Source organism: Staurois parvus, unplaced genomic scaffold (genome assembly GCF_062004578.1).
Source record: "Staurois parvus isolate SC_StPar_1 unplaced genomic scaffold, SC_StPar_1.0 ptg002686l, whole genome shotgun sequence".
Lineage (NCBI taxonomy): Eukaryota > Metazoa > Chordata > Amphibia > Anura > Ranidae > Staurois > Staurois parvus.
The window spans coordinates 1,625,496-1,643,315 of NW_028320482.1; the positions used below are offsets into that span (position 1 = coordinate 1,625,496).

General features: G+C 47.0%; 3 protein-coding genes across 3 annotated transcripts in view; all 3 read right to left on the reverse strand.

The window, feature by feature from the left end:
• Nucleotides 1-10,027, reverse strand: part of LOC149429923 (uncharacterized) — a 37,180-nt gene extending 27,153 nt beyond the window's left edge. Inside the window, exons 1-7 of the mRNA XM_089666391.1 lie at nt 9,969-10,027; nt 4,874-5,001; nt 4,181-4,315; nt 3,712-4,041; nt 3,412-3,630; nt 3,122-3,257; nt 1,610-2,800 (exon numbers count right to left, since the gene is read on the reverse strand). Coding sequence (XP_089522517.1) covers nt 1,610-2,800; nt 3,122-3,257; nt 3,412-3,630; nt 3,712-4,041; nt 4,181-4,315; nt 4,874-4,969 — 2,107 coding nt within the window. The 5' untranslated portion in view covers nt 4,970-5,001; nt 9,969-10,027. The remainder of the gene's footprint in view (nt 1-1,609; nt 2,801-3,121; nt 3,258-3,411; nt 3,631-3,711; nt 4,042-4,180; nt 4,316-4,873; nt 5,002-9,968) is intronic.
• The window catches only part of LOC149429920 (uncharacterized), a 233,819-nt gene that overhangs the window by 79,845 nt on the left and 136,154 nt on the right, over nt 1-17,820 (reverse strand). The gene's annotated exons all lie outside the window — the stretch shown is intronic.
• The window catches only part of LOC149429921 (uncharacterized), a 106,107-nt gene that overhangs the window by 51,877 nt on the left and 36,410 nt on the right, over nt 1-17,820 (reverse strand). The gene's annotated exons all lie outside the window — the stretch shown is intronic.

Sequence of the window (17,820 nt, forward strand, 5' to 3'; positions counted from 1 at the left end):
TCCGCTCTCCCCGGACCCTGCATTCACTATATCCGCTCTCCCCCGACCCTGCATTCACTATATCCGCTCTCCCCCGACCCCGCAATCACTATATCCGCTCTCCCCGGACCCCGTGTTCACTATATCCGCTCTCCCCGGACCCCGTGTTCACTATACCCGATCTCCCCAGACCCCGCATTCACTATATCCGCTCTCCCTGGATCCTGCATTCACTATATCCGCTCTCCCTGGACCCTGCATTCACTATATCTGCTCTCCCCAGACCCTGCATTCACTATATCCGCTCTCCCCGGACCCCGTGTTCACTATATCCGCTCTCCCCGGACCCCGTGTTCACTATACCCGGTCTCCCTGGATCCTGCATTCACTATCCCCGATCTCCCTGGACCCTGAATTTACTATAGCCACTCTCCCCGGACCCCAGGTTCACTATATCCGCTCTCCCTGGACCCCACGTTCACTATATCCGGTCTCCCCGGACCCTAAATTTACTATAGCCACTCTCCCCGGACCCCGCATTCACTATATCCACTCTCCCCGGACCCCAGGTTCACTATATCCGCTCTCCCCGGACCCCGTGTTCACTATACCCGGTCTCCCTGGATCCTGCATTCACTATCCCCGATCTCCCTGGACCCTGAATTTACTATAGCCACTCTCCCCGGACCCCAGGTTCACTATATCCGCTCTCCCTGGACCCCACGTTCACTATATCCGGTCTCCCCGGACCCTAAATTTACTATAGCCACTCTCCCCGGACCCCGCATTCACTATATCCACTCTCCCCGGACCCCAGGTTCACTATATCCGCTCTCCCTGGACCCCGCATTCACTATCCCTGGTCTTCCTGGACCCCGAATTTACTATATCCACTCTCCCTGGACCCCGCGTTCACTATATCCGCTCTCCCCGGACCCCGCGTTCACTATATCCGCTCTCCCCGGACCCCGCGTTCACTATATCCGCTCTCCCGGACCCCGCGTTCACTATACCCGGTCTCCCCGGACCCCGCGTTCACTATACTCGCTCTCCCCGGACCCCGCGTTCACTATATCTGGTCTCCCACAGTACACAGAACATGGAAATGTAATTATTTTAGTAAATATAAACTTTTAAATACCTTTTCTCATCAGCAGTTAGAGCAGTCTTGTGACTTCAGCAGAACACTGGTTAAAGCTTGTAGGAGTTTTCTTTCTGCTCTAAGAGGATGCAGAACCCCTGACCTCTGTCTGGACAGCGCTGATTGGACCTGTGCTGATCACATGCACCCTCCCAAGAAAAAAAAAAACCTCTCTAGCAATACACACTAAACTGAGCATGTGACTACGGGTTCAGCCTGTCTTATCAGGTGGACATTTGAACAAGAGGAGGAGCAGAGAAGACAGGATCAAACAACCTTTTTACACAATGCAGAGGATTAACCCTTAGGTTCCACAGTGAGTATAACAAGCATATTTTACTGCATCTACAGACTGATTGTACTGTTGTGGGTTTAGTAACACTTTCACTAGGGTTGGGGTTAGAACTAAGGAGCAGTTAAGTGAACCTCCAGGGAACTGAACCCAGACACATTTGGCTCAACCCTACACCCTTCTGTGAGATTTCTGATGTCTAAAAAGTTCTGATTTCCGGGGATAACATTTCCCACACTCAGTGCAGGAATATGGCTTCTCTCCCGTGTGGCATATCTGATGTGCAGAAAGACTGGACCTCCAAGAGAAAGATTTTCCACACTCAGGACAGGAATACGGCTTTTCTCCTGTGTGAGTTCTTTGATGATTATCAAGGTCTGACTTCCATGGAAAACATCTCCCACATATAGGACAGGAATACGGCTTCTCCCCTGTGTGCAATCTCTGATGGATAGCGAGGTCTGATTTCTGTGAAAAGCATTTCCCACATTCTAGACAGGTAAATGGCTTCTCCCCTGAGTGAATCCTCTGGTGCCTGTAAAGACTGGACTTCTCTGAAAAACATTTCCCGCACTCGGGGCAAGAATGAGGCTTCTCCCCTGTGTGCAATCTCTGATGCATAACAAGGTCTGATTTCCATGAATAACATTTCCCGCACTCAGAGCAGGAATATGGCTTCTCGCCTGTGTGAATCCTCTGATGTAAATAAAGATAGGACACCCGTGAAAAACATTTACTGCACTCAGGACAGGAATACGGCTTCTCCCCCGTGTGAGACCTCTGATGTTTATCAAGGTCTGATTTCTGTGAAAAACATTTCCCGCACTGAGGGCAGGAATACGGCTTCTCCCCCGTGTGAGATCTCTGATGTACAACCAGGGCAGATTTCTGTAAAAAACATTTACCGCACTCAGCACAGGGATACGGCTTCTCACCTCTGTGAGATCTCTGATGTCTAACAAGGTCTGATTTCTGTGAAAAACATTTCCCGCACTCATCACAGGAATATGGTTTCTCCTCCATGTGAGATTTCTGATGTATGGTAAGTTCTGATTTCTGTGAAAAACATTTCCCACACTCAAGGCAGGAATTCGGCTTCTCCCCCGTGTGAGACCTGTAATGTATGAAAAGTTCTGATTTATGGAGAAAACATCTCCCACACTCAGAACAGTAATGAAGCTTCTTCCCCTGAATTCCGGCACCATACTCCGCAGTGCGAGGTTGCTCAGCATCAGAGGAATTCAATGGTCCATCCACACTGTGTTCACCATCGATAACTGAGCTCATTGTCATTTCTCCTGCACAACCTCTTGTGATGTCCTCATCTTCCATTTTACAACCTGGAGATAATGTGAGATGATCCTTTGAGGGTTTCTCCATGGAGTGTCCTGGAAAGAATATAAAAACATGATAAATAGGTACAAAAAGGTTGGTTCATGTAAATCAAGAATTCATCTGGATCAGGAAGGTTTGAGGGACCAGATGTTCTCTCTAGATATCCCAACCAGCTGTGACTGCTTCATTAAAAAAGGTCCTTTGGTCCTCCTCCCAGATCACTTCTACATTTCCCCAGCCTTGTCAGAAGAGCAGGAACCAATGGGGACTGGGAAGGGCATGTTCTTCACACAACCACAAGCATAGCACTGGGTCATGTGATCTCTGATGATAAAGAGGTAGCAGAGATAACAGAAGAATATATTGTGTCTCACCTGTGCTGATCTCTGTAGGAGTGTCCTCCTCTTTGAATGTCCTCATCATTCCAGCCTCCTCCATATATTGCTGATCATCCCTCACATACGTCTCTTCTACTTCACCCTCAACTTTCATCTTCATCAGATCTTCACCCTAAACCAACAGAATGGCAGAAATAACATCTGTAAAATAGAAGGATTTATGATGTGAGATCACATAGAAAATATCATCTTGTAGAGTCCACACATCGTCTCCACATGTCAGAGTGTTCCATCACTTTATGTTCCAGACCCTCAACTCCACCGACCTGATGATGGTGAGGGATGGTGTGACCTTCCTGTGTGGAATCCCGGGAATACAGAGGATGGGGACATCTCTCTGGTGGGTTCCTGTCATTAGGTGACTCCATTATAATGTTCTTGTAGAGATCCTTGTGTCCTTCTGAAAGCTCCTCCATCACACGATACTCCTCATCCTCTTTATACTCTTCTTTACCAATAATATTATCATCCCCGAGATTTGCACTCTGAATATAATATAATAAACATTCATTATAACAAACATGCTGTGTATAAATCTTAACTACCAATAATTGTTCCTCATCTACCTGATGATGGTGAGGGATGGTGTGACCTTCCTGTGTGGAATCCCGGGAATACAGAGGACGGGGACATCTCTCTGGTGGGTTCCCATGACTGGATCCATCTACCTGATGATGGTGAGGGATGGTGTGATCTTTCTGTGTGGAATCCCGGGGATACAGAGGACGGGGACATCTCTCTGGTGGGTTTCTGTTACTTGATGGCTCCATCATGGTGTCCTGGTACAGATCTTTGTGTCCTTTTAAAAACGCTGACTCCTTCTTCACCCCATCCTCATCATCTTCCTTGTTTATCTCTTCTTTAACATCAACTTTAGAACCATTCAAGGATTGACTCTGAGAATATAATAAAAATGACAAATTGTAACAATACAGATAATGTACAGATCCTGACACACACAATGATACAGTCACCATCCAGACACATCCCTTGTCTGTTACTGGAGAATGTCCCAGAATTCCCGGCACCGCTCACCTCTCCTGTCAGCAGCTCCATCATCTTCTTGGTGACTTCTAGAATCTTCTTATTGATGTTTATCTCAGGTGTGAGGGAGTCACATGGAGGCACTGTGATAGTGATGTGATCTCCAGACTTCACAGGAGGAAATCTCTATTAAAGCAAGAAAAGTAATATCCGGTCACATTCTCAGAATCCTCCTCACCTCTCCGGTCAGGTCTGTGTTTTATTAAAAGAGATAAGGGTGATGTCATGTGACCTCCCAGAATCCTCCTCACCTCTCCGGTCAGGTCTGTGTTTGCTTAATAGAAATCAGAGCGATGTCATGTGACCTCCCAGAATCCTCCTCACCTCTCTGGTCAGGTCTGTGTTTTATTAATAGAGATGATTGATGTCATGTGACCTCCCAGAATCCTCCTTACCTCTCCGGTCAGGTCTGTGTTTTATTAATAGAGATAAGAGTGATGTCATGTGACCTCCCAGAATCCTCCTCACCTCTCCGGTCTGGTCTGTGTTTTATTAATAGAGATAAGAGTGATGTCATGTGACCTCCCAGAATCCTCCTCACCTCTCCGGTCAGGTCTGTGTTTTATTAATAGAGATGAGTGATGTCAGTGACCTCCCAGAATCCTCCTCACCTCTCCGGTCAGGTCTGTGTTTTATTAATAGAGATTGGAGTGATGTCATGTGACCTCCCAGAATCCTCCTCACCTCTCCAGTCAGCAGGTAGATGATCTCCAGGGTGAGGTTTAGTATCTTCTCAGTCATGTGACTCCGGTCCTCCTCCATCCTCACTGATGTGGTCATACTGGTTTCTCTGTAGACTGATCGAGAATTATCTGGTGGGAAATTAGGAATGGGCACATGTAGATTGGGTTACTTCATGTTTGTTGGGTTTCTGGCACCCTGTGAACCTCTTATATCCTGTCCTACCTGCCTGAATAGAAATGAAATTTTCCAGGTAAAGTCTGTTTGGTCTCTAAGCTACTTTTGCTCAGTTTTAGGAGCTTGATGAGAACACGGGGAATACAAAAATGCTTTAAACGACAAGTTTGGGGGAAAACGTAAAGCTTTAGATGGTGTACAGGCGCCAGCAGTTTTCAGGGATGGCATCATCAGCAGTATATGTAGACAGAGCGTACTTTGTCTGTGGAATTCATTTCTTGTACAATTAGCTTTCCTTGCAGAAACTAGCAGCACCCCAATCTACAATTATTTGACTTGTTTTAGTAATCAAATCTTTTATCTGGTAGCTTTAGCATTGAGATGCTTTTTTTTGTCACCTGGTACTTGGATTGATTTCACCAGCACGAGTGGTGGCCCCAAAATAATTTTCATTTTTTAATATCAGAAAAATACAGGCGTGGTTGTACGAAGAGCCCACAGACTTCAATGCAGAGTCAGAAGTAGCAGATTTCTCAGGCTATGCCTGCAGACACAGAGGGGAGTCTGAGAGCAGCCACAGTGTCTGTTTGCTGGAGCCAGTGATAATCAATGGACGGGGAGAGCTCGTTTCAAAAGGGACACATCAGTGGAGGGGATATATAAAGGGATGAGATTCAGGTCAGATTCCCCAGAATTAGTTTTCGAGAACGGAAACATTTTGTTAAATTTTGCGCACAACTAAACTTTAAACAACGCATAACACATTGCTTTTGAATCTGGACAGCTGATTGGCAAGAACCAATTGTTACGCAGCGTTTCAGCTTCTCCGGTCAGCTGAGGATTAGTAAGGCTGGCCATACATTATACAATTTTCTTGAGAAACGAGTTTTCTCAGACTTCTACCTGCTCCATCAGTTGCGGAGTAGCAAGTCTTCTCAGTCTCCTAGCCGTCCCCGTCAGTTGCGGAGTAGCAAGTCTTCTCAGTCTCCTAGCCGTCACCGTCAGTTGCGGAGTAGCAAGTCTTCTCAGTCTCCTAGCCGTCACCGTCAGTTGCGGAGTAACAAGTACTCTCAGTCTCCTAGCTCTCCCTGTCAGTTGCGGAGTAACAAGTCTTCTCAGTCTCCTAGCCGTCCCCGTCAGTTGCGGAGTAGCAAGTCTTCTCAGTCTCCTAGCCGTCCCCATCAGTTGCGGAGTAGCAAGTCTTCTCAGTCTCCTAGCCGTCCCCGTCAGTTGCGGAGTAGCAAGTCTTCTCAGTCTCCTAGCCGCCCCCGTCAGTTGCGGAGTAGCAAGTCTTCTCAGTCTCCTAGCCGTCCCCGTCAGTTGCGGAGTAGCAAGTCTTCTCAGTCTCCTAGCCGCCCCCGTCAGTTGCGGAGTAGCAAGTCTTCTCAGTCTCCTAGCCGTCCCCGTCAGTTGCGGAGTAACAAGTCCTCTCAGTCTCCTAGCCGTCCCCGTCAGTTGCGGAGTAACAAGTCTTCTCAGTCTCCTAGTCGTCCCTGTTAGTTGCGGAGTAACAAGTCTTCTCAGTCTCCTAGCCGTCCCCGTCAGTTGCGGAGTAACAAGTACTCTCAGTCTCCTAGCTCTCCCTGTCAGTTGCGGAGTAACAAGTCTTCTCAGTCTCCTAGCCGTCCCCGTCAGTTGCGGAGTAGCAAGTCTTCTCAGTCTCCTAGCCGTCCCCGTCAGTTGCGGAGTAGCAAGTCTTCTCAGTCTCCTAGCCGTCCCCATCAGTTGCGGAGTAACAAGTCTTCTCAGTCTCCTAGCCGTCCCCGTCAGTTGCGGAGTAGCAAGTCTTCTCAGTCTCCTAGCCGCCCCCGTCAGTTGCGGAGTAGCAAGTCTTCTCAGTCTCCTAGCCGTCCCCGTCAGTTGCGGAGTAGCAAGTCTTCTCAGTCTCCTAGCCGCCCCCGTCAATTGCGGAGTAGCAAGTCTTCTCAGTCTCCTAGCCGTCCCCGTCAGTTGCGGAGTAGCAAGTCTTCTCAGTCTCCTAGCCGTCCCCGTCAGTTGCGGAGTAGCAAGTCTTCTCAGTCTCCTAGCTCTCCCCGTCAGTTGCGGAGTAACAAGTCTTCTCAGTCTCCTAGCCGTCCCCGTCAGTTGCGGAGTAGCAAGTCTTCTCAGTCTCCTAGCCGTCCCCGTCAGTTGCGGAGTAGCAAGTCTTCTCAGTCTCCTAGCTGTCCCCGTCAGTTGCGGATTAACGAGGTTTCTCAGTCTCCTAGCCGTCCCCGTCAGTTGCGGAGTAGCAAGTCTTCTCAGTCTCCTAGCCATCCCCGTCAGTTGCGGAGTAACAAGTCTTCTCAGTCTCCTAGCTGTCCCCATCGTTTGCGAGGTAATGAGTCTGTGCACTGGGCACTGGCCAGCCACCCCCCCAGCTGGATTGGTCCTCAGAGCAGGAGGCATCTTATTTATATGACGTCCACCCAGAACAAGGAAAGTCCCACCTGGCCTTCATTTTGCAATGCAGTGATGTGAGTGGGGCCTTAATACACATATGTGTATTAAAATTTAGTGAAAAATAAAGTGTTAAACATGAAAGTTACACCCAAGCACTTAGACAACCCCCCCCAAACTTTTTCAGCCCTCTTCATATACAAACATAAGCACACAGTTTAGGGTCGTCTACACATGGAAATATCAATTGCGATACACATTACATACAGTATCACCACGCATGCCGGAGTAAGAGCAATAATTCTAGGCCCGATATTCATGGGTAACTCTCAACTGATGACCTGTAGGGATTTTTAACTGCTTTTGCACTGCCCTATAGCAGAAAAACTGCTACAGGGCAGCACGGGTGTGCAAAATCAAGTACGTGATTTTGCAGTTCCGGATAGGGGGCGCATGCTCCCTACTCATGCCGTCATTAATGGCCTCGGCTGTCATTCACCAGGTCCCGGGCCACTGATTTATCACCGTCACACAGTGTATCTCCAACGGGGGAGACACCTGTGTATAAACAGATCTCTCCCCTGTCAGCTCCTGCACACTGCTTTGTATGGCTCTGCATAGCACCACCATACAAAGCAGTGTGCTTACAGTGAAACACACACACAGCCTCATAGTAAAACAACACACAGTTAACCCTTTGATCACCCCACATGTTAACCCCTTCCTGCACAGTGCCATTAGTACAATGTCATTGCTATTTATTAGCACTGATCACTGTATTGGTGTCACTGGGTATGTCAGTGACACCAAGTCAGTTCCCCCCCAGTGTCAGAATGTCCACCGCAGTCCCGCCATAAGTTGCTGATTGCCGCCATTACCAGTATCTATACCGCCATTTGTAAACACTATAACTTTCCCGTAAACTAATCAATTTACATGTATTGGGATTTATTTTAGCAAAGACATGGAGCAGAATACATTTTGGCCTAAATTTATAATGAAATTAGAATTTAAATTTTTTTTTTTAATGGAACATGTTTAATAGCAAAAAGTAAAACGTTTTTTTTCCTCAAAATTTTATATTTTGTTTATAGCACAAAAAACAAAAAACGCACAGGCGATCAAATACAACTGAAAGAAGGCTCTATTTGTGGGAAAAAGATGTAAATTTCATTTGGGTGCAGCGTTACATGACCGCGCAATTGTCAGTTACTTGTCAATTGTCAGTACCGTAACGCAAAAAATGGCCTGGTCAGGAAGGGGGGGGAAATCCTCAGGAGGGTGAAGGGGTTAAAGTGTCACCTATGGAAAATATAGGGTACTGCGATTTTTTGCCATCTCACGGGTAAACAGTTGTGTTTATTGAAGATGTATAGTGGTACAGAGGGTGCGCCCAATTTTAAGGTGACATGTTGGGTATCATTTGCTTTGGTGCAACCTCAACTTATCTTATATTTTACCCAAAAATTGTTTGTCTACCCTAAAATTAACTTTGGTGTGTTTTTGCTGAAACTTTGCACTCAATAAATTATTGATCGCTAATGTTGTGTAACATAAAAAGAAAATTGGAACCATCACTATTTTTTTTCTCTAGGGTGTCTGCTTTGGAAAGGGGGGGTATGTAATATTTCAACCTAAAACGTTTTTTTTAAACGTATGCTAAAAAAAAAAATTCCTGCCAGTGAAAGGGTTAACGGGCTCTGGCCAACCCGAGGAGCCGATGCGGCTCCACCCTTCAGGCCAGTAAATGCCAGCGCCGCACCTGCCTGTAGGGTTATCTGCCTTCCTTTATTATTGTCTGCTGAGCGGGGCAAAAGGCTGTGCAAGGAATTATGGGTGAGAACCAAAATTAATCAACTTCAACCAAAATTGAAATCCTGGAAATTGGGGTCGAATTTCAGCCCCATCCGAAACTGAATCTCATCCCTCGTTACAGGAGACGGCTAGGGTGAGAAGGTGACCCATCTCCACAATGAGGAGAATGTTCCGGCCCCAGAACTGGGGGAATGTTGTGCCCCTGAAGGGGTTAATCTGGGTTCCCACACTATATATGTGTGTATTCCCACACTATATATGTGTGTATCATCATCTGCTGGCGATAAAAGACGTCACAGTGACTATGGAGGAAGAGGACGGACGTGACTATGGAGGAAGAGGACGGACGTGACTATGGAGGAAGAGGACGGACGTGACTATGGAGGAAGAGGACGGAAGTGACTATGGAGGAAGAGGACAGACGTGACTATGGGAGAAGAGGACGGACGTGACTATGGAGGAAGAGGACGGACATGACGGGGGGGTTACTGGGTGTATGTTCGTCTCATCTTAAGGGAGAAGGTGACCCATCTCCACAATGAGGAGAATGTTCCGGCCCCAGAACTAGGGGAATGTTGTGCCCATGAAGGGGTTAATCTGGGTTCCCACACTATATATGTGTGTATCATCATCTGCTGGAGATAAAAGACGTCACAGTGACTATGGAGGAAGAGGACGGACATGACGGGGGGTTACTGGGTGTAAATAGGAAATAACATCTTATTACCTCCTCTGCTGCCACTTCCACCAACGTCTCCTCTCTACTTCCTCCCTGATCACCTCTCACCTGGAACTTCCTATTTATACCTGATATCACTTCCTGTCTGTAGCCTGTCTGCTTTCCATAGAGACTTCCTGTCTCGGAATTTGTGAGATCACCATCTTGTGGAGCTCAGAGGAAATGCAGCCCTGAGAAAGTTTAGCGTCAGGGTGTCAAACTGGCGGCCCTCCAGCCATTCAGAAACTATTGTGCTTCTATCTTTGGAAGTCATACTTGTAACTGTCAATCTTGCAATGCCTCATGGTTTTGGCAACAGCTGGTGAGCCGCCAGCTTGACACCTGTAGGACAGTCCCGGGATTTTGGCTACTGTCTCATCATGTCCTTATCCCAGTGGTGAAGCTAGACATTCTTTCGCCCGGGGCAAAGACTCAGTTCAACATAAACTGGGACCATTAAGGTTTCAGCCCATCTCCACCATCAGGAGCTCTGGTGAAGGCCAGCTGTCACTTCACACATCAGGAGTCATCTTCCAGGGCCATAACACTAAGATACAGCCATGCACTCAACTAAAAGCTCCACTTGTAGAGCTCTGCTAACAGATCTCAAAGCTAAAGATTTAAGATTTCTGTACAAGAGGCCCAGAGAGACTATTTATGATTAGATAACTGCATTCATTGCTGCTCTCCCTTCTGCCTTAGCTTCATCTGCTGCACCTGAGCAAAAAGGTACCTCTTCCAGACTGGTTTTCTGGAGAACACAACCAATTTAGAGTCTTTTACAGCATTTGTCTTCTTTATTTTGCACTATAACCCAAAACTTTCATTGATGTTCGCACCAGAGTGGGCACCATCATATTTCTTCTCCAAGGGGAGCCTCAGTCCTGTTTTTTCTGCCTTATGGAACAGGGCAGCAAAGTCTTGAATCATATTTCCATTTTTTTTTTTTGGCTCTGGACAAGTTTTATAAAATGTTCTATCCTGATTGAGCAGCCATTGAGGACTCTCCTCTTGGCCACCTCCTCCAAGGCTGGAGACCTGTTGAAGAGTACATCCCTGACTTTTTCAGGTGCATTAACACACAGTGGAATGAGGCTTCTCTCTAGCACCCATTCAGCCTTGGCATTTTAGAATCACTAGATGATCAAAGGATGATTTAGCTCTAGTGGGAATCCCCAACTCTTTGAATGAACTAATCTGATTAAGTGCTCAGACTGACTGCTTTCTCAGGAAGAGGAAACAAGAGAAGGTAGGGGCTTATCGCCCCTTCAGACCTGAGGCCCTGGTGACTCCAGCACCTATTAACATCACCAAACATGTGCAGTTGGGTCCAGCACAACCAGCCTTGACCTCTGAGGAGTAACTCCAGCCTCAATGTGATAACCTTTGCTTGTATTGCAGAGCTTTAAGACACTTCTTCTGAAATTGCCCTGTTAGGTCAACCGGTAGGGAGGCCACCATCACAACTTATCCTGGCTTCACTGTCTCATGTATCATTGTCTTTATCTTTGCAGGGGTCTGAAAAGATAATTGATTTCCAATCCACAATTAACTGTGGGGTGTGTGCCTGTTTCATGGACATCTCCTTTTTCCCATCAGGGGTTTGCTGCTCTCCCCCCGAGATTCAGACTCTACCTATCTGATCTTCTGTGAGCTCTACCACTAGGACCAAACTAGCTAAAAAAAAGAACTTAATCTCTCGTGATCACAGTCTCATTGACCCATCAAAAGTTCCTCAGTTTAAATATTACACCATCTCTCCCAACTACAGTTTCATACTAATATTAATAACTTCCAGTATGTGCAGGTGGTATTCTAGCAACTGGCATAATAATATTCATAATTATATTTCAAACCCAGGGATACCAAACACAGTGTACCTTTTTCACCCAGGAGGTAAGAGACTGCTTTTTCCCCTTTCTTATGTGTTAACATTCATGTATGACCTTGATTTGTTCGTTATGATATTCCCTATTCATATATATACCTAATATTAATGTGCCCTGTTCCTGTTGAATTGTTTGAATAGTATGTGGAATTGTTACATGTGGAATAGACGTTTTATGGCATGCTCTGCATTTCTAGAGCTCTAATGGCCTTACAGGTCATGTGTGACGGCTGGACTGAATTATTGTTTTACAATAGGGCAGAGGAGAGTGGTTTTCATGGTTCCTGAAAAATAGACATCCAGCCAAGACTAATTATTAGTTTACAGCTCTGGAGCTGGCATCTATTTGTGTTTTAATTAAGATAAGAGGCTCTTTTGAAGTTCGTTACTAGTTACATCTACAAATTCCATAGTTTGCAAAGGGGTAGGGGGGAAGAATAGGAACACTGTTCATGAAACCAAAATGGCTGAGACCTTAACAAGATGGCTGTCACGTACTGCTTCCATATCTCTATTGCGCCTAATCTTTACACCTCCCCCATCAGGTGGTTGCATGGGAGGGAACTGTCATTTCCCTCCTGGTGCAACTTACTACTGCTGGCTCGACCTGTCTCGATAACCCATCAGCATTACCATGGGTGGTGCCCTTCTTATGCTGTATGATGAAGTCGTATTCCTGAAGAATTAGGCTCCACTGAAGTAGTTTGCCATTCTCCCCAGCAACATGATTTAACCATCTCAGAGGTTTGTGAGCAGTGATCACCGCCCATAAAGGTACATTTGCAACTTCTGGAGAGCCCACATGATCGCAAGACACTCCTTTACGATCGTGCTGTATGCTACTTCCCTGGGAAGCAGCTTCTGGCTCAGGTAGAGGATGGGATGTTCCTCTCCTGCACCATCCACCTGGGTCAGGACTGCACCCAATCCATATGCAGAGGCATCCGTCTTCACTAGGAAACGGCGGGTGAAGTCTGGAGCCTGTAGCTGGCCAGCACCTCCTTCAAGGCCTGAAATGCCTTCTCACAATCTGGTGTCCAAGACACCACCTTGGGTAGTTTCTTTTTGGTTAAGTCAGTCAAAGGTTTTGCCAGGCTACTTATAGTTACATACAAACTTCCTATAGTAACCAGCTGTCCCCAGGAATGACATAACCTGCTTTTTGGTTTGAGTCGTAGGCCAAGCTAGGATGGCCTCAACCTTCCCTGTCTCAGGGTTCCTCTTCCTACCTGGTGTCCCAAATACTGGACATCTGTCATGCCTATCTGACACTTACTGGGTTTGACGGTCAGATTGGCTGCTGTCAGTTTGTCGATAACCTATGACAGATGCACCAGATGTTCTTCCCAGGTAGGGCTGAACACGGTGATGTCATCCAGGTAGGCTACTGTGTTTCCAGCCCGTGTTTCCAGCCCCTCCAGTAAATCATTCATGACTTTCTGGAAGGTAGCTGGAGCACTCTTCATCCCAAATGTCATGACAGTAAATTCAAACAAGCCAAATGGGGTGATGAAGGCAGACTTTTCCCGTACCTCAGGTGCCAGAGGAATTTGCCAGTACCCCCTGCTCAGATCCATGATTGTGATATAGCAGGCAGCAGCCAGCCTATCCAACAGTTCATCGATCCAGGGCATAGGTAGGCGTCTGAAGTGGTGATGGCATCAACTTCTGGTAGTTCACACAGAACCTGGACGTCTGATCCTTTTTGGGGACCAGGACTACGAGGATGCCCAGGCACTGTGGGACTTCTGAATCACCCCCAGCTGCAGCATTTCCTCAACCTCCCTTTTCATATCAGCCAGCACCTCCAGAGAGATCTGATGGGCCAATTGTTTAATGGGGGGATGGGCCCCTGTGTCCACCTTGTGGACAGCGAGGTGTGTCCTCCCAGGTTTCCCAATAAACCTGCTCCCATATACTGTCAGCACTCTCTCCAACCCAGGTACCTGAGTGGGGGTAAGGTTGAGGTTGATCTGGAGGTCTGGAGAGTTAGCAGGTCTAGGAGTGGGTCAGCCTCCTCGGGCTTTGGCTGGCTGCAGACTGGCATGACATAGGCCGTACGCTCATAGTGGGCTTTGAACATGTTCACATGGAAGTCCTTCTGCCGTCTGCTTCCTTCCCCCAACCTGACCAAGTAGGTGACATCATTCAGACGCTGGGTGATGGTGTACGAGCCTTCCCAGGCTGCTTGAAGTTTGTTCTGCCACAGGGGAAGCAGAACATACACCTTCTAACCAATGTCATATGTCTGCTCCCTGGCAAATGGTGAAAAACCTGTGGACTCCTGGAGTACCTCTCTGTAAGCAAATAGCAGATATCGTTCCCAGTCCCCTCTGTGGGCAAACCCTCCCTACACAGTTTTCTTTGGTCCCAGTAAACCTTTTGTTTGTCATTCCCTGCAGGGGGCTGATCAGCTAGACTTCTGAGCTGCTCTACAGTTTGGTCTGTCTGCAGTGCTGTCTCGAAGGTGGAACTACAAGTCCCAGCAAGTGGTCCTGCGGCAAACAATGACAGCTCTTTAGACTCAATGGAGGCATAGTCCACTGGGTCAGAACAAGGGGAGGGGTCAGAGACATCCTCCTGCTGTTCTGTGACCTGAGCCTCAGCTGCCATTGCAGCACTGCGGGTGACCACTAATATTGGCAATGGATCATCACATTCAACTTTTACATTGGTAACATCGATGAAACATGAGTCTGTTACCTTCACATACAAGGGGGTCTCCTCTCCTTCTCTAGGTGATGTAGAACTCTGTACCCCCACTCTAATCCCCCCACCCTCTGTCCATCCACAGGTTTTCCAGATAGTAACCCAACATCTGCACACAGTACCTTGGTATGTCCAGAGACCATTGTGGGGACATCTAGAGTGTTCTTAGCAGGGGCATAATAGGAAACAAGAGCACCCAATAGAACTGCTGTGGGGATTTCATCCGAGACTCCCACCTCTCTCATGCCACTTAATACACCCCAATCAATGAACACATAGACATGGGATATGCGGGAACGGATCCCCTCCACTCCGGTGAGGATAAGGAACTTCTCTGTTATGATGTCCTTTTCCTCTATCATCTCTGGTCGGACTAAGGTGACTTCAGCTCTAGTGTCATGGAACCCAGTCACGGTCCGGTTGCAAGTTGGTGTTGGTTCCCTGAGGTTTACCACTGACAAACAGCACAGAGGAAGGGTTGCAGGCTGGCTGGCCAGGTGATATCTTCTTCTGCTCAGGACACTGCGTCCTGAGATGTCCGGGTTTCCCACAGGCGTAACATCTGCAGTTGTCAGTCAGGAATGGCTTGGCCCCAAGTGCTGCAGGTGCCGGCCACTGAGGAACTTGACTTACCGACGTAAGAGGGGTTGCTATGGGTGATTTCCCTCCTTTCCAGCCATTAGGAGGAGCCTTGCGGTGATCAGATACCCGAGTGTTGACATAGGTATCTACCAGTTCTGCTGCTGCTTTGGCAGATGCTGGTCCTCTCTCCAACACAAACTGTCTGAGGTCTTCCAGACAGAGGTGCACAAGCTGATCTTGGATCATGAGATCCTCCAGGGATTCGAAGGAGTCATCTTTCAGTCCTCTGGTCCACTTCTGGAATGTGGTGCATAAAGCGACTTACCACATTTGTATTAGAGCCCCGAGGTCCCTTCTGCAAGGACCTAAATCGCTTCCGGTACACTTCCGGGGTTAGCTGATACTTCCAGACAATTGCGTCCTTTAGAGCTTTATAATCATCGCCCTGCTCGACATAGGCATCCAGGGCCTTGCCTCGTAGATTTTTCATTTTAATTCTTTGATTTTACTATGATTGCAACATGTGCACCATGTGAATCTCAACCTTTTCTATGATCCATGTGATCTAATAAATACAACATTGCATTGAATTCTTTGTAGTGAATATTACTCCGCTTGGAATCAGATTAACCACTTTTCAGGTAGTTACGCACTAATCAACTGCCACTTTTTTGGTGTTCTTACCTTGTAGCCCTGGTGTCAGGTACCGAGCCCATTGTGCTTGGGGCAGATGGTACAGACAGTACTTTTTTTAAACAACAGTAAATAAACGTCAATGTCACTGTTCTTTTCCACTACCGGAAATTTGGCTGCTGTGCCCACGGGCAGAGAGGCGACTCTGTGGTCCAGAGATCTGAGGTTCTGAGCCTGTCGCTGCTGCTGGAGCCTAGCCATCTCCAGTTCATGCTGGCGATCAGCCTCCCTCTCAGCCTGGCATTCCTCTCTCTCAGACGCTGCTGGGTGTTCAAGGAACTGCAGGTATGCCAGAGGATCAATGCTGGTTTCAGGCACTCCGATGCTGGCCTGCTCATGGCACGGAGTGGAGGTGACAGTCTGTGGTACTCCAGTGTCAATCACTGTTTGCCCATCCTGCGAGGCCGTATCTGAACTACTGGGATCGGAGATGGCGGGAACCCCTTCAGTTTCAGGTTCCCCCAGGTTCTGGTCTGCACAGATATCATACTCCTGTAGGGCATGAATCAAACTTTCACAATTCTTGCCACCAACATCAATACCATTTACTTCACACTCAGCACATAACTCATTTTTGCTCATCCTCTTGTATTCAGCTAAACCAGGCATAATTGCAAGAAAAAAAGATAGAGCAGAAATAGGAAGGAGCTGTTGCTGTATGTCTGTTTATATAAAAAACAAAAATATGCACCGCTTGTCTCTAAGGACTGTTTCCACAAAGGTTACAATCCTTCAGTGCAGAACTAATTCCTAACGCTGCACTGAATGCTCTAATGCAGACCTATCCCACGTATGCTGCCAGCCAATATGTGATGAAATACGGTGTCCGACCCTTGTCCTTCTCTCCAACTTATGACTGAAGGACCAGCCAATCTCGCACCGCGCTGTCACTTGTGTAACAATGCCACTCTCAGCTGCACCCTGCACAAAGATTTTCCAGCTCGCGGGACCAGCAGCCTAAGAGCGATTGTTACTGGGTTAGGTTAATTACGCAATTAACCCTTCACACTGCCACCACCACCATTTTACAGAGAAGGAGGAAACTCACAAATCTTAGCAGTAACAATATGATATTAGCATAAGGGTCTGCAACACACACTGTCACCACAGACAGGGATATCAGAAGATTATTACATATAGTAGCACTCTTCAAGAGACAGGGATTCTTTAGTTTGCATTAAAAGTTTTAGAGACAGTTTCAACTATTTTCAAAATAGGGTTTATTACTAAAAAGGTCAAAATGGTGCAATTAAAATATTTACAGAAAAAGATGTTACAAAGACATAAAGAGAACAATAAAGCAACAGAGAAATAAAATAAAGGAGTTAAGAAGGCAGAATACTTGCAAAGTCCTGGTTTAGCAGAGTCCAATGGTCCGAGCAAAAATGTTGCCTTGGCTCTCATGTCTGTTAGATCTTTCTTGATTGATGTTAAACGAGAGCTCCCTTCACCAGGCCTGTCAGTTCTTTTCTATGATATTAACCACTTCCCGACCGGCCGCTGCATATAAACGGCCGGACGGTGGCAGTGCAGGGTCGGGTGGCCGTTTATAAACAGCCTCCCCGCACCCTGCTTGTGCGCTACCTGGGAGCGCGCAGCACCGCGATCCGGTGCCCGCTGTGTCCTCCGGACACAGTGAAACACCGATCGTCAGACGGGACCTCTGTACGAGGTCCCAATCATGTGATCACTGATTGGCCAATCAGTGATCACATGCAAAGTAGTAAGCAAGATGTCACTTGTGACATCATTGCTTACTACGTGTGAAATCTGTGAATGATCACAGAGGTCACATGGTACAAGGCTATTCACAACAGCTTTGTACCATGTGACAAGCTGTGACCAAATCACAGCTCACTCAGTACTTCTCAATGAGTGCAGGAATGCAGACAGAGAGAAAGAGAAATGATTGCTTTTACATCCTATATAAGTGTAAAAGCAATCAGTGCGAAAAAAAACAAAAACAAAATCTTCATCACCCCCCACAAG